Source organism: Mesocricetus auratus, unplaced genomic scaffold, assembly GCF_017639785.1.
Source record: "Mesocricetus auratus isolate SY011 unplaced genomic scaffold, BCM_Maur_2.0 Super-Scaffold_100027, whole genome shotgun sequence".
Lineage (NCBI taxonomy): Eukaryota > Metazoa > Chordata > Mammalia > Rodentia > Cricetidae > Mesocricetus > Mesocricetus auratus.
The window spans coordinates 8194499-8217696 of NW_024429208.1; the positions used below are offsets into that span (position 1 = coordinate 8194499).

The 23198-nt window shown below is 53.1% G+C and overlaps 2 protein-coding genes across 2 annotated transcripts in view; one reads left to right on the forward strand and one right to left on the reverse strand.

Annotated features, from left to right (window-relative positions):
• LOC106023151 (pyridoxal kinase) overlaps positions 1-15089 on the forward strand; it is a 32756-nt gene extending 17667 nt beyond the window's left edge. Inside the window, exons 6-11 of the mRNA XM_040732439.1 lie at positions 2497-2582; positions 3334-3379; positions 5237-5348; positions 6245-6381; positions 9276-9342; positions 9577-15089. Coding sequence (XP_040588373.1) covers positions 2497-2582; positions 3334-3379; positions 5237-5348; positions 6245-6381; positions 9276-9342; positions 9577-9689 — 561 coding nt within the window. The 3' untranslated portion in view covers positions 9690-15089. The remainder of the gene's footprint in view (positions 1-2496; positions 2583-3333; positions 3380-5236; positions 5349-6244; positions 6382-9275; positions 9343-9576) is intronic.
• A 6032-nt stretch (positions 15090-21121) lies between these two features.
• On the reverse strand, positions 21122-23198 carry Cstb (cystatin B). Its single transcript, XM_005088605.4, has 3 exons — positions 23027-23198; positions 21702-21803; positions 21122-21443 (listed from the first exon to the last, which is right to left on the reverse strand). The coding sequence occupies exons 1-3, from the start codon at positions 23090-23092 to the stop codon at positions 21315-21317; spliced, it is 297 nt and encodes a 98-aa protein (XP_005088662.1). The 5' UTR covers positions 23093-23198; the 3' UTR covers positions 21122-21314.

Below are 23198 nucleotides of genomic sequence, written 5' to 3' on the forward strand. Positions count from 1 at the left end.
TCAGCAGTGTGGGCAAGCTGTCTAGTAAGGGCCCAGGTGTGGCACTGAAAGGTGAATTTGCTACGAGTTTGACCCGTTGCAAATGCTTTTCTTTTCAAACCTCATTTGGAGGCTCTTGCCGCAGAGAAGGCTGGCCGTTTGCCCTTGACTGCAGGACAGCATTCCTCCATCCAGGAGAGGCGTCCTGTCTGTGCAGTTTCAGGAGGGGTGCATATGACGCCGTCAGGGAGGAAGGGGACCCCTCGACAGCCCGGCAGCCTGTCCACACTGCAGATCAGTGTGGTGATGGGCGTCATAGCCAGGTCACCTTCTCAAGCAAATGTTCTTCCTTCTGCCATTTCTTATCTATTTAACAACGAGGAAGTCACTCTGAACTCTCCAGCTGTTCAAACCCGGGCAGGGGGTGGGTCAGAGTCGCCCTTGGCTGTCACAGACACCTCAGACTGGAGATGGGAGGCTGCAACTCTGAGGCCCAAGGCTTCAAAGTCAGCGTCTAACGTGCAGACCACCCTGGCTTTTGCCTCCTCTGTTGGCTTCTGACTCATCCATTACTCTTTGTGAACTCCCTGAGCAAAACCGGTCACATGGTCTACACCAGCACCGGACTCACCTGGACCAGTGTCTTCCTGCCCTGCCGAGACAGTGGAAGCCAGTGGCAGTGACTGGGTCAGGTTTCTGCTTTGCTAAGTGGCCATCTTTGTGGCTTTTTAAAAATAATGTATTTACTTTTATTTTCTATACACTGGTGTTTTGCCTGTGGATGTCTGTAGGGGGCATTGGATCCCTTGGAACAGGCATTAGAGACAGTTGTGAGCTGCCATGTGGGTGCTGAGAATCGAACCCCGTCCTCTAGAAGAGCAGTCAGTGCTCTTAACTGCTGAACCGCCTCTCCAGTCCCTAGTGGCTATCTTTTCATCAGCTTTCTCCAGTGCCTATTTTCTGGAAGGTTCCCTGCACCATACACCCATCCCTCCTTTTTCCTGATGCCACTTGCTGCAGTGTCCTAGCCAGCCCAGGAGATGCTGGTGTTTGGGTCCTAAAGAGCTCTCCTCCCGGCTCAGTGTTGCTGTGCTGTGTCCTGGTTTTGATTAAATGACTTCCCTGGAGGGCCTAGATCAGATACTCCCCATATCAGATACTTAGTAGCAAAATTACAGTTATGAAGTAGCAATGAAAATAATTTTATGGCTGGGGTCACCGCAACATGGGGAACTGTATCAAAGGTTTGCAGCATTAGGAAGGTTGAGAACCACTGCCAAGATTCAGGACAATGTGTTAGGTTCAAACCCAGGGCCTGTCACATGCTAGCGACACGCACTACCACTGACTGGGATGCATGCCATTCATCAAACTCAGTTGTATAAGGGCCTGTTTTGATGTCATGGTCAGACCTGAGTCTAGGGGTTGGACTGTGCAACTCCAGTTTATGTTAGCTAATGGGAGTCCATCTTTGTAGCACCTTGGATCTTGAGGGAAATTCCTCAGCAACTGGATGGGAGAGATTAGAACCTTGGACCACTCACCAGTGCCGCAAAGCATTATGGGAAGAGGCAGCTATTTCAGAGCCTCGTGTGGGAACCACACCTGGTAGTGGATGTCTGCAATCCCAGTTACTTGGGAGGCTGAGGTGGATGATTGCGACTTTGAGGCCTTAATCAAAACTTTAAAAAGGAGCTTGAGGAGCTGGAGAAATGGCTCAGTGGTTGAGAGCATTGGCTGCTCTTCCAGAGGACCCGGGTTCAATTCCCAGCACCTACATGGCAGCTCACAACTGTCTGTAACTCCAGTTCCAGTGGATCTGCCACTGTCACACAGATGTGCATGCAAGCAAAACACCAATGCACATGAAAATAATCATTTACTTAAAAGGGGAGGGGAGCTTGAAGGTATAGATCATGCCTGTAAAAGGGGGGGAGCTTGAAGGTATAGATCATGCCTGCTCAGGCCCTGAGTCCATCCCCAACATGGAGATAACTATTTTTTTAAATGCTAAAGATTGTTCTAAGCTGGCCTTGGATATTACACCAGTGATCTCAGGACTTGGAAGGAAACAGGAGGAAAAAAACAGGAGGGGGGAGCACTGTTCCGTCGAATTGTTCATTGATAACCTAAAACAAAATTGAGATGGTCAAAGGGTGCTATCTCCCAAGCATGTCTTAGGTGGAGATGAGGTGCCCCAGGACTCAGGCTACAAGAACCAAGAGGGCCCCGTCCCATCTGGCAGGACCTGAGGACCCGAGACTGCCTTTAGTCATCCCGTGGGGTCCTGTGTCTTAGCTCCCTACTTAACGTTCCCTCTTCTGGTCCTGGTGAGCTGAGGCCTTCCCCTCCTGCTCCAGGCCCTTCTCTTACTTGGTGACACCCTTCTCTGTCGCTGTCCCTTTGGGGCCTCAGCTGTGGTGGCAATGCCCGCAGGATTAGGGCTTTGGGAGCATCCCTCACTGGGCTCTGTTTCTGCGTGAGTGAGTCTCCTCCTTTGTCTCCTGTGCTCTGCAGTACGTTCCTCAGGACCTCCTTCCTGTGTACAGGGACAAAGTGGTGCCCGTGGCAGACATCATCACTCCCAACCAGTTTGAGGCTGAGTAAGTAACTGCATAGCCAGCAGGACCAGCTGCCCTGTGAGCCCTGCAGAGCCCTTGGAAAGCCTGGCCTGCACTAGACTGACCCTTGTCCCTATAGACGTGTGCCCCTAGCCCCCGCAGCGGTTCCCATCGCCTCTAAGGCAATGACAAGGGCTCTTGCTCTCTGGATCTCTGGTTATTTCTTCATGACCATGTGGGCTCACAGTGTCTCCCCGCCGACAAGATGCTCCAAGAAGAGAAAGAGGAGGTGATGCCTGTCCAGCTGAGGGCCCATGTGGCTGGGAACGCCCAGGTGGAACTGCAGGCCACAGATGTCTGTCAGAGCTCAGGGCACATGGCCCCTGGTTAGCTCAAGGGTCAGCTTCTAAGAAACCTGCCAGTCACCCAGACTTGCAGCACAGGCCTCTGTCCCGTGAGATGGTCCTGCAAGCCTTGGATGCCCACACTGGCGGGCGTTTTTAGACTCAATAGCTGAGGGCCCTGTACCAGGCTTTCTCTTCTGGGCTACCAACCAGCTCCCAAACCATGACACGTAGGCATTGGCCACAGTTTGGAACCTTACCCGTGTATGTGAGTTTCCTTATTTTCCTTATGTTTCACTCTTGGCCTTCCCCGTTCTTCCCTGTGTGTCACTGCCTCCCCAGTTCCTAAGGCCAGTAGAGAAGCAGCGATGGCCTCTTTTGGGATGTAGGTTAGTTGCCAGGATGGCTGTACTGTAGGGGCTGGCTCACCACTCCCATCTGTGTTCCAGGTTGCTGAGTGGCAGAAAAATCCACAGTGAGGAAGAAGCCCTGGAGGTAAGGAGACCTGCACACATGGCCCTGCTCACAGGGAGGGAGACCACACACACAGTCACAGTCCTGTTTATCAGGAAGGAAACTTTCACACATGGGTCTATTTATTCACTGGGAAGGAGACCCTCACACAAGGCCCTGTTCAAGAGATACTGAACTCTGACCTCAGGTGTGGCGAGTACCCAGTTTTTGTCATTTGGGTACCTTTGTCACTTCTATATTCAGTCCACCATGTGACCTTCTCTGTGACCTGGAGCTGCCATAACAAAGCGTCCTGTCACAGCTCTGGAGTCCGAAAGCCCCAGATTCAGGTGCGGAATAGGGTGCAGTCCCTCTGAGTCCTTCCTGCCACCTCCAGGTCCTTTTGCTGTGGGAGTAGAATATTAGCTCATGGCCTAGCTGTCCCATGACACAGGTGTGCCCTCCATCAGCATCCTTTATAGAACTGCAGTCATATCTCTTTTTTTTTAAAGATGTATTTATTATGTATACTGTGTTCTCCCTGCATGTATGTCTGAAGGCCAGAAGAGAGCACCAGACTTCATTATAGATGGTTGTGAGCCACCATGTGGTTGCTGGGGATTGATCTGAGGACATTGCAACAACGGGCAGCGCTCCTAACTGCTGAGCCATCTCTCCAGCCCGCAATCATATCTTTTTATGACAGTGTGGTGCAGTTCACTCAACTTTGGCCTCGGGTTATTGCCAAGTAGAATCCCATTCTGAGAAACTGGGGGTAAGAACGTCAATATATCTTCCGCATTTTAGGTCAGAGCAGTCATCACATGTAATGTGTGCCAGGCACTGTGTAAGCGCTGGGCACAATCTTACCTATTGAGCCCCATAGCTGACAGTGTGCCGGCCTCATGTGTCATGCTCATGTCCTGTTCTGTCATTGCTCTGAGTACCCTCAATCCACACCCTCCTAAATCAGCCAGCAGGAAGGAGCCACCCAGAAACCTGTGGTGGCAGCTCCTCCCTGGCCCTGCCTTGACAGACATCTTTTATCTTAAAAGACTCATTTCTTTGTAACTTACATTCGAGTGGTTTTCCTGTATGCACATGTGTGTACCCTGCTGGTGCTGGTGTCCGACCCTGGGTGCTCTTAACTGCTGGGCCACCTCTCCAGCCCTATGATGTGCAGCCTCTGTGTCCCACTCAAGCTGTCCCATGCACCAGGGTCACCATCCTATCTACCTTAAGTGGCCTTAGAGCCTGCAGAATGTGCAGAGACTGTAACTCCACGCATGCTGTCTCCCACTGTGTACGGGCAGTGGTGGCTAGGTTCACCTCTTGAGCCACTGGCATTAGGCACCCACGAATGTGCCCTGTGAGCACTGCAGTGCGGACCCTCCAGAGCATCCACCAGGTTTACGGGAATTTCGCCATCTTGAGCCAGCTGTCAGGGCTCGCCGCGCTTGGGAGACAGAGACAAGTGAATCTCTGTAAGTTCAAGACCGGCTTGGTCTACATACCCATTTCAGGTCAGCCAGAGCTATATGGTATGATCCTGCCTGAAATAAATAAACAGCAAAAAGAAAGACAAGCCAGCTTGGAGAGAAGCTTGCTTCCTATTGTTGTATATGACTAGCTTCCCAGTCCCTAAGGAGTTAGGCTGGGGCTTCCGGGCATCCCTTTATTTCCAGACTCCGAGCTCTCAGTGGCCCTGACAGGTGGCAGACCTCAGGCTTGGCCATGTGTGTGTGCAGTGTCCCAGGTTCTCTGGAAGCCCATCAAGCATGCTGGTCACTCCTGGCTGCTTGAGCTCTGTTTGCAGAGGACAGTGTCCCACCAGGGTCTGTCCCCTTGAGAAGCGTGACCATGGCTGGATGGGCTGACACTGTCCCTTGCTGCTGGCAGGTGATGGACATGCTGCACTGCATGGGTCCTGACACAGTGGTCATCACCAGCTCTGACCTGCTCTCCCCACGGGGCACTGACTACCTGATCGCACTGGGCAGCCAGAGGATGCGTAAGTGCCTGCTCCACATGCCCTTGATGCCCCTCAGTCCTTCTGTTTCTGTAGCCATGGCTTTCAGGCCCCAGAGAACATGTGGGGCTCAGTCAGCAAGTGGCAGGTACCTCTTGCCCTCAGGAGAGTCAGACAGAAGGAAGGATCAGGACAGGGCTCTGTGGAGTCAGGGGGTGAAGGCTAGATGGGGTGTTGGGGACATGAGCAGGCTCACCCACTCCCACTGACCAGATGCTCAGATATCCATGCTGTGCTGGGAGCACCAGGTTCTCATGGTGGTGAACTACCCTGCACTGGTGACTTATGCCAGAGGCCAGCTGAGTCTGGCTTCTGTGGCCCAGGGGTCTCCAGGGAGAAGGTTTCTGCTGAACTCAGTGACTGGTTATATAACCAACACATGAGTTAATTATGCTTGAACACTGTCCCAGCACAGAGCTGGGTCACGGGCTGACAGGAAGCCCAAGTTCACACCCACTGTTTCTATTGAGTGTTCTGGATGCACAGGGGTATGGGGGAAGCATCTGAATGCTCCTGTGCCACACACACACACACACACACACACAAACACACACACACACACTGTATCCAGGCAGTTCCTGGCACTCTGAGTATATAAGGTCATGCTAGTTTCAGCTTCTAAGGATCCAGTGTTTCATTCCCCTTTGGGACATTGGTGGCAGTGGGGGTCAGTTATGACAGCCCACACTGAGTCCCAGAGCTCCTGAAGGAGGCCACAGCACATCTGTGTGACCACTCCTAAGGATGGGCAGTGCTGACCTTCCTGTCACTTCTGGAGAATTCCGAACGAGTTGGGCTGACGGGGTCCCACTGCAGGGGCAACCCTTGTGTAGCTGAGAAGTCTCAGACCCAGTGACCTGGCTGATGTCCTCCCCTAGGGAAGCCTGATGGCTCCACGGTGACCCAGCGCATCCGGATGGAGATGCGCAAGGTGGATGCTGTCTTCGTGGGCACTGGGGACTTGTTCGCCGCCATGCTTCTGGCGTGGACACACAAGCACCCCGACAATCTGAAGGTCAGTTGTGCGAGTGGTGCTCCTGTCCACAATGCCCTCTGCTCTTTTGGTGGGGATGTAGGTTAATATGGGGGTGGGGGACAGGTTTGGGGGGAGCCTGTGCCTGACCACCAGCCCAAGGGTCAGTGGGAGGTACAGCTGACTATGGGTTCAGAAACCTACTATCTCAGCTCTGAATTAGAGCATCTGAAAGTAGGGACCCTCAGTTGAGAAAAACGCCTCCATAAGCTCCAGCCCAATGTCATTTTCTCAAATAGGTATTGATGGGGGAGGGCCCAGCCCATGGTGGGTGGTGCCATCACTGGGCTGGTGGCTCCGGGTTCTATAAGAATGCAGGCCGAGCAAGCAATGAGGAGCAAGCCAGTAAGCAACACCCTCCATGGCCTCTGTATCAGCTCCTGACTTCCTGCAATTCTGAATAGTGATATGGAAATATAAGATGAATAAACCCTGCCCTTCTCGTGTTGATTTTTGGTCGTGGTGTTTCATCACCGCAACAGAAACACTGACTAAAACATTCACCCTGTGTTTGTCTTGATGCCCACGCTTCCCTCTTTGGGAAGTAATGACACAGGAACAAGGCGTCAGGGACTTGCATTTGAAAGTGAGAAACAGTGAGCAGCTATATGTATGCCTGGGCGTAGCGTACATGAGCCTGGGGTTTGACCCTCAGCTGTGTTTTTAAAAACAAAACACAAAACAAACTAGCATTCACACAGAAGCCAGCGAGAAGTCCTAGGCCCATGCAGCCCTCCAGGTCCCTCCTTGGTGACCTGGGAGCCACTTCCAGGGCTCAGCTCAGTTCAGGTCATTTCCTGCTATGCAGCCATTGGCTGACTTGATGGACCTAGCCCGTGGAGGTCAAAGGACAGAAGGTTGAGGATGCAGACCTGTCATGGAGATGGTCTTTCCATGGTTGTCTGGTCCTTCCGCCTGCTTCAGGCGCTTGTGAGGAGGAGGGTGCTTTTGCTCAAATCTCCTGGGCAGGGTGGACCATATGGGACTCTCCATCACCGAAGCCACATCGGGAGCTCAAGTGGGACTGATGTGCCTTAGGATCAGGGATGGGGCTTTTCTCCTGAAAGTGCAGATAAGGACGGAGCCCAGCAGGGGCACAGGAGTTTTCTTATGGCTGTCCCCGTGCATTTGTGATATCCTGGCCTGTGTGCAGGAAAGCGGTATGGTGACCAGTTAGCGGGTCATTTCTCCTGATGCCCAGCGGCTGACAGCCAGCGTGTCCTCCTCCAGTGCTGTTGCAGGCAGAGGGCAAGGACTGGGGCATGCACGGCTCAGTGGTTATCTTAGTTAGGGTTTTTATTGCTGTGAATCGACACACTGACTGGGCAACTCCTATAAAGAAAACATTTAATTGGGGTGGCTTACAGTCTCAGAGGTTCGGTCCATCATCATCATGACGGGAAGCATGGCAGCGTGCAAGCTGACTTAGTGCTGGAGCCGAGAGTGCTGCATTTTGCAGGCAGCAGAAGTTGACTGACACTGGGCAGTATTCTGAGCATAGGAAACCTCAGAACCCGCCCCCACAGTGACATACTTCCTCCCGCAGGGACATACCCGCTCGAAGAAAGCCACACCTCCTAACCCTGCCACTTCTTGTGAGATTACATTCAAAGGGCCACAGCGGTAGAACACTTCCCTAGCACATACAAGGCCTGGTTCCATCCCAGCAGAGCAGACATAAAAAGAAAAAGAACTAAAGATGGAACAACCCCTGCACTGTGTGCCAGGGTTGACAGCTGGGTGATGGAAGCCTTCTATTGGACTGGAGGAAAGGAGAGAGGAAGGGTTGTGATCTAGGGGACGCAGTAAGGTGTGGGGACCTGGAAGGGGTTCCCTGGTGCTGTCCCACGGCCCATTCCAACCCACTCTGTCCTCGCGTCTGACTCCTTGCTTATATGACTTAGAGGATGATAGACTCTCACCTGGCAAGTCTCCTGAAAACTCTGAACTTAAGTCTAGAAGGCTCACTCCCTTTTTCCGTTGCTGGTCTCCACCTCTGCCTCCCTCGGGTGTAGGCCAGGCCAGGCTTGCCCTGTATATTTGACAGCAGCTGGGTTCCCTTTGCTCAGGGCAGCAGAAACTCAGCCGCTGGCACCCAGAGGATCCTCGTGGTGGGGCTCCCAAGGCAAGCCCTGGTTCAGCCATCCCATGTAGGGAACTGAGGGTCAGGGACCTGCTGAGTCCCCCAGGCCTCTGGTCTTGAGAGTGGTGGCAGCAGTGCTTTCCCGATGGAGTCTGTAGGACTAATCACTCCCGGAATTCTTGTTACGCACTTGCCATTTGCCAGCTACGCACAGTATAGACAAGCCCAAAGCTGCTGTCTCTCCCATGAGGCATCTCCATCCACACCGAAGTGGTTGATTTAATAGGCAGTGTCTGCTTGAGCCTCTCTCCACTACTATCACAAAGCACCCGGACAATTTATAAGGAAGAAAGGATTCTTTCTACTCACGGTTTCAGAGGGGTCTGTCCGTGTGAGATGGCCTTTTGCTTCAAGACCACGCTCTGCATCATGGTGGGATCCAGCAACCCAAGAGGAAGGAGATAACGATGCTACACTATCCCCTTCCGAGGACTCAGGACCTTGCACCAGGCCTCACTTCCAGAGCTGTCACCCCCCCCCCCCCAGGCAGATGGCCTAGCCTCTAACGTGGGTTTGGGGGACGGGACATTCCAGACACTGGCTAATGCAGAGACCTCTCCTTGGGGGCGGTCGTGCAGTCAGCTCCGTGGACCCAGCTGTGTCACTGTGAGTGTGAGTGGCAGTGGAGCCAGCTTCCTGGTGACTAAGGCAGCTGGTGCCTGTGGGATGTCCTCTGGACAGTGATGCTCACCCAGGTAGACCAAGGCAGACGATGTCTCTGTCCTCTCCACAGGCGGCCTGTGAGAAAACTGTGTCTGCCATGCAACACGTGCTGGAGAGGACCATCCGGTGTGCGAAAGGTACCTGCCCTCCTGCTCTGCCTTCCTTGGAGGTGGTGCCTGTCTGGGGCTGGGCAGGGGAGAGGGGGGCTCCCCCTTCAGCCTCTGCATCCTGCTGCCTGTTAGAAGTGAGGCAGCAGGGGGCAGTGTGGAGCCCCTTGTGAAGCAGGAGCTCCAGTGTGGGCAGGAGGAGGGAGCCTCGGGCTGCAATGGGGGCCCCCACCCCTCCCGCTCTAATCTTGCCTGTGTCCTCAGCTCAAGCAGGAGAGGGACAGAAGCCCAGCCCGGCTCAGCTGGAGCTGAGGATGGTCCAGAGCAAAAAGGACATCGAGGACCCCGAGATCATCGTGCAGGCCACGGTGCTGTGAGGGCCGTGAGCTCGCCCTGACACAGCACAGCGTGCTGGGGTCTCCGTTTCCATCCCTGTGAGAGCTGTGAAGTCTGCCTTAGAACCCTGACTGAAACTCAACATGGTGTTCCCTCCTGAGGGTCGGGTCTCAGCCTGTCTCAATCCTGAAAATGTGCCATCGTGGCTTTTTAAAATAATAACAAAGCTGTCACGAAATGTGACTCAGAAACATGGCCCCTTCCCCCAAGGCCCTGGGCCTCCTGACTGCCTCACGCTGCCTCACAGGTCTGTGGGAGGGAGGAGGCAGAGGCAAGCCTGTGCCTGTGGACCCTTCTGTTGGCCACTGGCTGCCATTGCCCCAGATCCTGATTGTGCTGGGACTGGGCCTGCGGGCACACTGTCTTTAAAATTGGGTTAGGTCCTAACCATTGGCATCTGGAAGAATTATGCCAAATATCTTCATTGCCGTTCTGGTCTTACCCTTGTTCCTGCATTAGAGTTTCTGTGTGAGTCTCTGCTGCTCTTAGTGTGTCCGAGAACGTCGGACTTACACAACTGTTGTACTGTGTGGGAAGCGTTATATCCTCATGCTTCAGTAGGCACACAACCATGTTGTCACTGTGACAGGGACCTTGTAAAGGCCCTGAACATTCCAGAGGATCTGCAAGCCTCCTGGGTGTCAGCAGGATCTCCTGTAACTTGGGACCAACTTCTGAGAAACTGACCAACATAGGGGTCAGCTGCTGAGCCTAAGGTGGCTATGGAAGTTCAGGGAAGGTTGCCACACGGGGCTCTTGGGGACACGCACCCTGTGCTGCACTTGCCAAGTATTGCTGGGGACAGTACATTGCTGCAGACATGTTTGGACAGACAGGGCAGGAGCAGCAGAGGGGTCTCCTCCCCATGGTGGCATACTTAACCCTGGTTCCTCTCCCCATTTCTGTATTCTGTGTCCAGCACATGCTGAGGGGCAAGAGGCCCTTGCGTGAAGCCGGCTAGCTCTCTGCCTCCTTGGCAGTCCCATGAGAGCATGTTGGCACTGTAGGTGCAGGAGACCGGGACATGCTCCGTTTGCATTGCTCACGTGTGGCTTTCCTGGCTGCACATCCTAGAGTTTGGGGTCCTGAGTCATAGCTGTGAGTGGGGCTGTCCACTTAGATTTTCCTTTATCTCAGCAGTCATGTCCGTCTCCCTGTACCTCAGTTTCTGAGATTCGCCTCTTCTGAGAAACCACACCCTCAGGAAAAATGGAGACTGAAGATCTGGGGACCACATCTAGGGGCGCTTGGCTGCAGCCCACAGGCAGGCCTCTGAGAGCCACAGCCTACCTTAACCTAGTCCAGTGTTCCCGTTCCCAGTTAAAATGCCCTCGATGCAGGAGACGCTGGTCACATGGACCTGCACCAGTCCAGCTGAACTTTCTCAGCAGCCCGTACCCTGAGCTTCTCACTTCTCTCTCTCTCTCTCTCTCTCTCTCTCTCTCTCTCTCTCTCTCTCTCTCTCTCTCTCTCTCTCTCTCTCTCTCTCTCTCTCTCTCTCTGTCCCCTACCCCCTCTCTCACACACACACACATACATACCCACACACAAAAAAATAAAATAAATGTAATTTTTAAAATTACCTTGTCCATCATTAACCCAGCCTAGGATAGCTAGCTCTCTGGCATGTGTTTCCTGGTCCCAGTAACCTCTGAGCCCCGAGTATTGCTGACCAGAAGAAGGAAAGCCATGTCCAGCAGCCTGGAAGGGAGGAACAACATTCCCCTAAGTCACAGGCAAAGCGCATCACTGTGCCCCAGAGAGCAGGAACACCACATTGCCAGCAGTGAGGACAACTTCCTTTCCTGATTAGGGTGTTGAGACTGCACAGGAGATGGTGCAGTTGGTAAAGTACTTGCCATGCAATCACGAGGACCTGAGTTCAGTCCCCAGCGCCTCAGTGTGGTCGTGCAGCGTGTACCTAGAACCTTAGAAACAGGAAGGTGCCTGGGGCTCTCTTGACAGCCAGTCTTTTCACTGGTGAGCTCCAGGTTCAGTAAGGAGAGACCCTGTCTCAAAACAAAAAGTGGAGAGCAATTAAGGAAGACCCCAGATGTTGACCTCTGGCTTCACACACATATGCTCACAATAAAGGATAAAGTCTGGCCTGCATGTGTGTGAAGAGCTGTGAAGACACACACACACACACACACACACACACACACACACACACACACACACACCGCAGAGCAGTACTGGGTGTTGAGGATTTCTGTGTGCTGGGTCTTCATGAGCGCAATCTGCAAACACACCAGGAGAGCCTTAGCAATTTACTGTAGCCAGAGCTAATGGGGTGGGGGAAAGCCTTTCTTGCTAACACAGCATGCTGAGTGCTGTCCTCTCATGAGGACTTCTCCTTAATCCTGAACTTGGTGTGTTCTGAATTGTCCTCCTGTGTCACAGCTTTGGAGCCCAGGGGACAGGGGCACAGGCTGAGGGTCAGGCATGTGACTAAGAAACAATAAATGCTTTGATCGTGGGCATGCGCAGAAGCAGTGCTTACCACAGAAACGTCTGCAGCCTGCCTGCCAGCAGTCACAAGGTCTGGTGCCTGTGTGTCCAAACTAGAGTTGGCTTTGCTCTCGCTCTCCTTAGCTTGGCTATGAAATGATGCATATGGAAATGAAACTTAGCTCAGTATTGCCTGCTTCCTCCTGGGGACGCCCTTTGATGCTATCTTAGTCCATCTCCTTCAACCTCCTGAAGACTAAGGGGAAATTCTAACATCTGCTTCTTTTTAAATCATTGCCTGGTCCTGTTAGATAACCATGTGCCTCTGTCGTAGTTTTGCAATATGCTAGTAATTGTGAAAACGATACTGTGCTTTTCTTCCAGTTGGGAGAACCCAGTTTTTTGTTTTTTGGTTTTTGGTTTTTGGAGACAGGGTTTCTCTGTGGTTTTGGAGGCTGTCCTGGAACTAGCTCTTGTAAACCAGGCTGGTCTCGAACTCACAGGGATCCACCTGCCTCTGCCTCCTGAGTGCTGGGATTAAAGGCATGTGCCACCAACGCCCTGCGAGAACCCAGTTTTTAAAGGCTGCTTGATTGTTCATTGGGAGTGGCCATGGCTGGCTTCACTGTGCTGAAGAGGGGAATTGAGAGGAGGGAATTACATGCCCCATAGGCCGTGTCCCCAGTATGACGTCACCACCACCATCTGGGGTTACAGGATAGCAGTGGCTGTTAGAGGTCATGCCCTCTGGCGTCCCTATTGGGGAATGCAGGGCTGTCCTGAAGGAGGCAGGTTGGCTGGTGCAGCACTGAGTCCTCTGCTGTGCCCCTGGCCAACTCCTGACCCCAGCGTCCAGCTCCCATTGCTTCAAGCCTCACATTGTCTGGAGCTGACGAGTATAGAAGAAAGAAGTGAATGTACTTTGGAACTCTTTGCTTTCTTTGCCCACTTGGTCATGTATCTGTCTTTGCTTATGCAGTTCTCAAATGCCCAGTGACAGCTGGGCTGACCACAGCCTGCACTGGGCCCAGAGAGGGGACAGGCAAGGACACAGGCTTTGGTGGTGGCATCCAGATTCCATGTGTCCTCCAGAGGGTGCTGCAGCCCAGAGGTCCCTTTTGTTCCTGTCCCTTGTCAGTTGGGGTGCTTCTCTTCCAGTCATCCATGCAGCTACTTGCAGTGAGAGGCCCTGCAAAGCCAGGTCTGTGCAAGTGACAGTGGATGCTGACCTCAGGGCCCACCAGTGGATGCCTAGAAAGGCTGTCCCCCGAGGGGCAGTCCTGGGAGGTCAGGTTCACTGTAAGTTTTTTCACAGAACTGTGGGCTCTGTGGGGAAGGCTTGAACCTGGTCCCAGCAGTCTGAGTGGATGCTGTTCTCTGATGGCTTGAGTGGTGCAGGAGAGCCCCGGAATGGAGGCCCATCTGGGCATGCATGTGACAGTCCGTTCCTTTCCTCCACTTGCTGTGACCGCTTCAGGTGGGGGCTGGCAGGGCATTTGCAGGTTCCAGTCCTGTGGAACCTGGGTCAGGAGATGTCTGCTTCCTGTTGCCCATTTTCAGTAGTTACTCTTTACATCATATTAAGAGGCAATTCTTGCCTGGCATGGAGGTGCACAGCTGCAATCTGGAGCCCTAAAGGCTGAGGCAGGAGGATAGCTGTGTAGTAAGAAGTATCTTTAAACTCACAGTTATTCCTGGATTTTTCTTTTTCCTATTTAAAGGGTTCCTCGCTATGTGAGTCAGGCAGGAGCATGTCCCCAGCAGGAGTCTCCATCTCCTGTCTGTTACCCACTGTACCTTGGGCTGAGCCCTGGAAAACAGCCACTTCAGGTGAACTTAGCTCACCTATGCCAACAGCTCCTCTTTTCTTTCCCTAGCTCACTGTGGGCACTTTCTGGTCTTTCTGCAACAGTATACACATTCCAGGTGTAAAGGTCTCCCCTATCGCCGTGGGGACCCCACCCTGCCCCTGTCAGCTCTCAAATAGCCAGCTAGGGCTACTCCTGCCCTGTGGCTTTAGGCGGGTGGAAACAGGGCAGAGCCTGCCACTTCAACCTTCATGCTTGGAAGCTCCCAGAAGGCCTTGGGGTGCAACCATGGCCATGCCTCACCGCCCATCTTATAGAGTTTGCAGGCCCACCAAGGCAGGCTGAGATTCTGGGTGAACCATGGCCGCACCTCACTGCCTGCCTTGCTGGGCCTGGCCGTCCTCCATGAAGACAAGTGGAAGAGCCTTCCTTAGTGTGACCTGGTCTGGTGCCCTGGAAGTCTCCGAGCTACATGCTCACCAAGGACCTGGTTCATGCCTGACATGGGGAGGGTGTGCTCTGGGGGTGACTGGACAATTAGAAGACTCAGAGACTTAGCACATGCTTCTAGTGTCCCACAGAGCAGAAAGGCAGAAGTCAGGTTCCCTCGATGCTCTGACCTGGCCAATTCCCACAAGACGCCTAAGGCCCTTTGGGTTTTGGTAGGCATGGATGTCAATATTTTTGTAAATGGAGTTGAATTCAACATAGCTCTTGAAGGATGAGACATGGGTGACCTCTTGAGTGCGCTTAGCTTCATAGCTGCCTAATTCCTGATATAGACCTTGTCAGAGTTTCACCGGTGTTTTGCAAACCTGGACCAATCAGAAGACGGGCTGCACCTCTGGGGCTGGCCTGACCCTACTATTCCTACCCAGAGACCTCAACTTTTTGGAGGCTCCTAACCGTTAGAGTAAAGCACAGCTGGCCCACCGCCCCTGGTGTACAGGAGGCGGGTGCTCTGGGCTTAGGTGGTCTCTGGTCCAAGTCGTCCAGCCCCGTGTACTGTCCTTTGTCAATGCGTCTGTAGACTTTAGCACCTGTCAGCACTGTGTAGTTGTGTCTGTTTTGTGCTGGTCTGTTGACCTCTATGATTATCCACAAATAAATATTTTCATTGCAGTTGTTTGTGTGATTATTTCTCCCTAGCCTGTCCATCAAAGGAAAGTGTGTCCTTGGTCCCACTGTGGTGGTACCCAGCTCACCCTTCAGTCTCTCCTTTCCTGGGAGTCTATCTGGTGCCTTAGGGCCAGTCCTGAGGCTTCCAGCAGGATTCTGGGGTGGGAGCTTAGAGACAGAAGACCTGTCCTGCTGCTCCCTGAAAGATTCTGAAGATAGTCATTGGAGAACGTCCAACATTTCAGTTGTTAGTGAGCTCTGGTGCCACCTGGCTCCTTGACCTTTAACAGTGACACTGAGTGCAGAAGCTTGGGACCATGACCATAGCTCACCAGTGCCCTTAGGTGTAAAGCATGGAGCAGTTCAGCAGTTGTCCTGAAGGCAAGGGAGGGGCTGGGTTTAGATCCCTGAGTCCCCATTTGGTCAATCATTGCCAGAGAGGATGCAGGCCATGCAGGAGGCTGACAGGGACAGAGCAGAGACATAAACTGGTGACAGGTGTCCTGTGACTGCTGCACTGCTTTTTATGATAGGCTACCTCTGATTATTTAAAGCTGTGGAGACCAGGTGTATACAAATGGGGTGTCAGCGCTGGTCTTTCTGAAGGTGCCAGGCTCGAGAGTCCACTTTTTCCATGTATAGGGCTGAAGCATCCTTGGCTTGGGGGCCTTGCTCCATGTCTGAGGACAGAAGTGGCATCTTACACCTCTCTTGACTCTGACCTTCCTGCTTCCTCCTAATGTATGACACTGGACCACTCAGCAACCCAGGGTCACCTAGCTCTTGAGACCTTCAGTTCAATCCCATCGTTAGAGCCTCTTGGCCATGCCAGGTACCATTTCTTCAGGTTCAGGATATGGGCATCTTTGGAGGCCCCGCTGATGGAGAACTAGGGCAATGGCTTCCTTCCAAAAATGGCCCTGTAGGGACACTGTAGCCCCTGAACCAGGACAGGACAGCCTGATGGTCTCCCTCTCCAGCCCCCTCACTGAGTGGGAGGAGCATACGTCTGGGCTGTGTGCAGGGCACAGCTGAGGCCAGCGATGAAGGACTGCACTTGATCCCTCCGGATCTGCCTGCAGTGCCTGGAGCTCCTGGGCTACCACTGTTGAGACTTCAGCCAGAGGATAGGATGTCCCCATGCCAGGATGGCCTTTTGTGGCAGCTGACATGAGCAGAGCCTGGTAGGTGAGGACTCGGGTCAGGGTGTGATACAGAAGACAGCCCCTCAAACTGTGGTATTCATTGTCACAGTGTCCTAGGGTTAAATGGATCCCCAAAGATGCCTCCATGTTGAAGCCATGATCCTGTGCACATGACCTGCGTTAGAATGAGGCGGTTGAGATGAAATTGGTGGTCACACTGGATTAGGTTGGATGTTCAGCCGATGACCGGTGTCCATGGAGAAGAGAAATTTAGAGACACTGAGTATGGGAAGTGGAGGCAGGAGACTGGAGGACAGCAGCCCAGAGGCAGGGCTCGAGGCAAGAGCACCAGTGTGTGCAGCAGACACAAGGCATGGGAGCCGCTTCCCTGGGCCTACACAGCGCCTCTCGCCCTGCCCCCTCCTCAGGCATCAGGATTTGACAGAATAAGTTCTAAACCACTGGATTGTGGCACTTGGCTGTGACAGTCTCTGGGCAATATGTCTTGGTGCCCATGTCCAGCTTGGACCCAGCTTTTAAAAAATAGTTTTTGTGGTTTTTTTTTTAAGATTTTTTATTTAGCCAGGCGTTGGTGGCGCACGCCTTTAATCCCAGCACTCGGGAGGCAGAGGCAGGTGGATCTCTGTGAGTTCAAGGCCAGCCTGGTCTACAGAGCAAGTTCCAGGACAGCCTCCAAAGCCACAGAGAAACCCTGTCTCGAAAAACCAAAAAAGAAAAAAAAGATTTTTTATTTATCAGACGTACAGTGTTCTGCCTACATGCCAGAAGAGGACACCAGATTGAATTGTAGATGGTTATGAGCCACCATGTGGTTGCTGGGAATTGAACTCAGAACCCCTGGAAGAGCAGTCAGTGCTCTTAACCTCTGAGCCATCTCTCCAGCCCCAAAATAGTTTATTTTTATTTTGTATGCATCGGCATTTTGCCTACATGTACATCTGTGTGCGGGTGTCAGATCCCCTTTAAGTGGAGTGACAGACAGTTGTGAACTGTCACGTGGGTGCTAGGAATTGAAGTAGGGTCCTCTGGAAGAACAACCAGTTCTCTTCTGAGCCATTTCTCCAGCCCTGGACCCAGCAATTCCTGAAGTCAGACGTGCCACCATTGCGCCACGAGGTCACAACTCAGCTATTCTTAACTGAGGCCCAGAGCAAACAGCTTCTCCTGGCCCCAGCTTCCAGCAACCATGTGGGCTGCTGGGCGTGTCTCTACAAGAGGCAGAGCTCCCTCTCTGCTCTGAAGCCTCCCACAGCTCTCAAGGCTCCCTGCAGCCCTCTCACAGTAGAAACACCACTGAGCCTCAGCCCCCCAGAACCCACAGCTTCTTCCACTTCTCCAGTGACTCTGATGACATCCAGGCACAGTTATGTTGCCTCCAAGCGGCCCATTAAGACTCTGGACGTGTTGGCAGTGGAGCGATTCCACCCCTCAGGTCTGCAATTTTTCCCTTGCACAACATGCATCCAATTATGATTACATTCATTGTTATCACTGCCTTAATAAGGATCTAATCTCGTCCATTTGGTACACCTAACAGTATTTGTCCCCAGTGCGGGCAGACAGTGCAGGAGGGTGTGGTGGCACCGCCTGACTTCCCTCCCAACATTCCTGGCTGTCCTGCTAGGGCTCTCGCAGACTTCAACCAGCTCAGTACATAGTACTCTGGTCGGCTAGAACTGAGGCATGGGGTGCAAAGGTCACAGACTTCAAAACAGTAACTGAGAACTCTGAATGTCTGAGATCCCGAGTTAAGACAAGGCTCCTGGGATGGAGTATGCTCTAATTAGCACCTTCTCAATCCGCCTGTCCTCCAGGGCAGCGTGAGGAACACTGTAAAGGGGCTGGCTTCATGTGTGGAGACAGAAAGAGCACTTTCAAGCTGGCCTCACCACACAGGCACCTGCTCAGAAGAGCCCGTCTTGCAGATGCTGGGTATCTCACACAACCCTTCCCCCGTCTTTCCCACCTGGGCTTGAACGCGGTGCAGGTGCTAGAGATGCCTAGCGCCAGCACATGGTGATGCTGCCAGACTGCCCAGCACCCGGGCATGCCAGTGATCATCTTCCCAAGGGGCAGAGGTGGTGAGACATCACACAGGTACCGGACTCTGGAGCAGGGCTCGACCCTTAGGCACAGGGAGAAGCCCAAGCTAAGGTAGCCCCAGCCACTAGCAATGGCTTTGCTGATCTCTTGAGTCATTTGTTCACATTGCCCAGGCAGGACAGTCTGGGGGAAGGCAGGTCCATCAGAATCTCGAGTAAGCTCTGATTCCAGGCTCGAAAAGGGATTTAGCCCATTGCGGGAGAGTACGGGTATGACTTTGTTGCCTGCCCACTGTTACAGAATGAAGATGTGGTGAGCCTAAGGACCCAGCATCCTGATTGGGTGAGAAGCTCAGGCCAAATTACCAGGGGTTGCTAGGCCTCCAAGTCCTCAGCTCTGGCTGTGCTGGGCACACAGATCATCCAAGCAGACTGTCTCAGCATTGTTCTAAAGGGATCTTGGAGATCCTCCAGTCACGATCAGGCTCTCTCCTTGAGCGCTCTCTCACTCGGCTACCGCCTGCGCAGTGGGAGACCCTCAGTTCCTGTGATCCTTCCACACACCCGTCGGACCCCCCACCTCCCATTTACACCCCCCCCAGACTTGTGCGTTGTGGTTTGCATGTGAATTGCCCCCATAGGCTCTTGCACTGGAGGTTTGGCTCCACAGCATGTTTTGAGGTGACCAGCACGGGGGAGAGTGACTTCATCAATGGCTTCCTCCAACAATGGTTTCATCCAGGGATGAGTTCATAGCTGAATGGCCATTAGGAGGAGGGGTCTGACTGGAGGAAGGTTGTCCTCTGAAGTATAGAACTTGACCTCCTTGGTCCCTTTCTGGATCCATCTGCCTTAATGGTCACCATGAGGTGAGCCACACTGCCCAATCGTATGCTCCTAGTCACGGGGTCAGAGGCCACAGAGCTCAGTCATCCCTCCCTACTTTTCTGTGTAACAGCTTCCAGCATGCTGCGAGCACTAGGGCGGCCTGAGGTGACACTGTCCCTCTGCACAGTTTCTCCAGGAGCCCACCAGGCCTCCAGGTGCTAGAGCAGCCATCACAGTGCACACCCGGTGACTCCCGTCCAGGCGGCAGAGAACCCTAGCAGCCTCCCCTCTGCTTCTCCCTCCGTGACCTCTGAAGGGAGCATCTGATGAAACTGAGCACCTCGGAGAAGTCACTTTAGCCCCCAGGGTTCACACCAAGCCCTGTGTCAGTTAGGACTTGTATGCATGCCCTGCAGTGACCTCCGTCTGTCCTGCTTACACAGCTTCTGCCTGCCCTGGTTGCTCCCTGTGGTGCGGAGGGGATTTCCAGTCACAGCTGCTGACTCACCTCCCTTCCTGTTGGATGACACATTGGCCCTTTCTTACTCCCTCAGTGGCATCTGCCCTACCTGCCTTGCACTGAGCCTCCTGGCCGGGAACCTGTCCGGTCTCTGAGTTACAGGTTTGTATTTGAGGTCCTGTGTGGTACAGGAGGCTCAGTGCGTTATTCATCTCCCGCCTCCTCCCCAGCTGTGCATTCACTGGTCCCTCGTCACCAGGGTCCCAAGTCTGTCTGTGCACTCACCAGTCTGGACATGCCTGGGGAGGTGACTGCAGCTCAGCAGTCCTCAGCCATGTGTTCACAACGTGACTCTGAACGCAAGAAATGAATGCCACCCATCTTCACCTTCCTAATGGATGACAGACACTGACCCCCTGGGGAGACCACGGGCCTTCCTAAGTGGAGGCAGTCTGAAAGTCAGGCTGGCCAGGGCACCTTCACTTATGAACACACACACACACACACACACACACACACACACACACACACACACACACAGGCCCAGGTTGTGCTCTGAGCTCTGTAGCTATCTGACAGCTGTGGTGTAGCGAGTAACGCAGCATGTGACTGTGTCCCACCAAGCCTGCTGCTGACACTTTAGAACTGGCGGACTCGGCCTTTTTTCACAGGAGACTGAGACATGGGTGAGCCGTCACAGCCACGCAGAAGGCTGAATGCCACATGTGACACCTGGCTCTCCCACCTAGGTGCTGTGACTTAGTGAACCTAAGTCACTCCAGTGCCCTAGACCAGGAAGATTTTCCTAAGCTAGTTCAGGTCATACCTGTCACAGAAGGGGCTCTACCAGCTGGGTCATTTCAGCTGTAAGTAACTGTTTTTACAGAGTTGGGGATTAAACCAGAGCCTGGTTCCAGTTTATGAATGAATGGTTCAGTGGTTAAAGACACTCGCTGCCATCCCTGAGGAGCTGAGTTCCATCTCAGGGATCCATATGGTAAAAAGAATCAACCCTACCAGATTGTCCTCTGACCTCTGTATGTACGCCATGGCATGTACATATATATTCACGAATGTATACACACTGGTAAGTAAATGTAGAAAAACTTAAATAGCAAGTAAACAACTACCTTTCCTTGGCATATCTATGTTGTGACTGTAATTTTTGTTTGTTTTTGTTTTTCGAGACTGAGTTTCTCTGTGTAGCCTTGGCTGTCCTGGAACTTGCTCTATAGACCAGGCTGGCCTCGAACTCACAGAGAGCCACCTGCCTCTGCCTTCTGAGTGCGGGGACTAAAGGTGTGCGTCACTACCACCTGGTGGTGACCATGTTTTTTGTTTTTTTTTTTTTTGGTTTTACGAGACAGGGTTTCTCTGTATTGTTTTGGAGGCTGTCGGTCCAGCCTGGCCTGGAACTCACAGAGATCCACCTGCCTCTGCCTCCCGAGTGCTGGGATTAAAGGCGTGCACCATCACCGCCCGGCTTGACCATGATTTTTAAACACAGGGAAAAATTCTAAACAAAGGAGACATTTTGTATAGACTTTAAAATATATTTAGAGAGATCACACGTAGCTTTCTGAAAATAATTATTTGGAAGAAAACAAACACAATGCAGTTTGGGAATCACAAAAGAAGCTGCCCCACTCCGCCCCCTCCATCACAGAGGGGTATTGCCTTCGTGGTCCCAAACACCATAGAGAGATGCAGTGTTTGGCCAGGGGCTGCAGAATCACGAGAAGCTCAGCTCATCATGTTGTTCTTTGTTGGTCTGGTAGCAAGACAGGGTCAAGGGCTTGTTTTCATGGGGGAGGGCCTTGAACACCTTCAAGTGCACAAATTTATTGTCACCAACATCAACCTGTGGGGAGATAAAGAGGGGCCCAGCAGCAAAGGTGAGACCCCAGCTCCAGGCTCAACCTGGTCTTAGAAGAGCTCAGGGCACCAGCAACTGGGCCAGTAAAATGCCTGTCTCTTCCTTTAAGGCCAGGAACCCTGGGACCCCAAATTCATCGTCTCAGAACTGTGCGTGTCTTCTTGAAGGGTGTCCCTCTAAAGGAAGAAGCTGCAGAGCACTCTGAGACTGTCCTAGTTTTCCCCAGGTGACACTCATACCCACCTTGATAAAGAAGTTGATGCCAGCCACCACCTGCTGCCTGAAGGACACAGCTTTGAAGACGGCGAACTTCTGATTTTCTTTCTCTTCGAGCTGGGATTTCACCTGGATGGTGGGCGACGATAAGAGAAGGACTCAGATTCATCGGCAGGCGCTTTCCTGCCTGTCTCAGGATTCCCCCTGCCAGGCCTCAACACTGGTGTTCCTCAGGGCGGGGGACACAGTAAGCTGTTGGGCCCACTGACAACAGGGAACACAGTGCCTCTTTTGAGACACGGTCTCACTCTGCAGCTATGGTCTGGAACTATGTAGACTGGACTGACTTCAAACTCTGTGAGATTCGCCCGTCTCTGCCTCTGGAGTGCTGGCGTATGACACTACAGGTGTAGGGTACTTAGTCTGGTGTCAGTGGTATAAATCTGTCCAGCCCGAGTAAGAATGATGGCAGACAAGGGTTGCTTGGGCCAGCCAGGGGAGGGCTGGGCAAGTGTGTCTGTTCCAATCCCTCACTTTCAGGTTCTCATGATGCTGACTCACTCCTTCCTGACCACTCTGGTCAGATCACAAACTTCCCGAGGACAGCTGGGCTTTGTGGACAGGACCCTGGACTTGGGAGGTGGCTGGAATGCTGCAGGCGGACATGTTTAACTTTTCCCCTTGTTAATACCCTGAACCTGTATAGAATGTCTGCTCTACAAGCAGCCACAGCTGGGACTCTCACAAAGGTCTTTTGAGCATGCACCAGCACCTACCTGCAACCCAGGTCCACCTCTGGTTGCCGACTAGGAAATCTAGGCACTAACTAGCAAGTTCTGCAACTTTTGGTTTTAACTTTTTTTTTTCCTCCCCGAGGGAGTGGTGTGAGGTGTGTCGTACCTCCATTCATAGCTATCCATTCCTACGTCTTTTTTTTTTTTTTTTTGAGAAGACTCCCACTGTAGGCCAGGCTGGCCTTCATCGAGTCTCTTGTTGGGCCTGTGTTGAAGTCAGAAGGTGCCTCACTTTCGCGGGCTAAGCTGGTTTTACCCCTGGGCTCTAGCACTGTGAGCCTCCTTCCCGAACTCTTGTGGACCGTCTCAGCCCTCCACCGACCTCGATTTCCTAAGAGGTAGGCGGTCCTCTCGCACGGAAGCAGCTGCAGACGCGGCCCAGTCCCGGTTTCTGAATCCTCCAACCAGACCCAGAGTCCCAGCTCCCACCCACAAGTGGGACCGCGCCCGAATCCTGCTGCAGAACCCGGGCGGGTTTGGGCATGCTGGTCCCTCAGGCCGCCGGGTTCCCTTTCCCGAGGGCCTGGCTCTTGCTGGCCTGACCTGGGCCCAGCTCACCTTGTCGGCGATCTCCTGCGTCTCGGCCGTGGCCGGCTGCGTGGCGGACGGCGCGCCACACATCATCTTGACTGCGGTGGACCTGGTGACACAGACAGGCGAAGAGGAAGGAGACAGCTCGGAGCCCTCGGTGCCGGGACCCTAGAAGAACCTGGCTCGGCTCCGCCCCCGG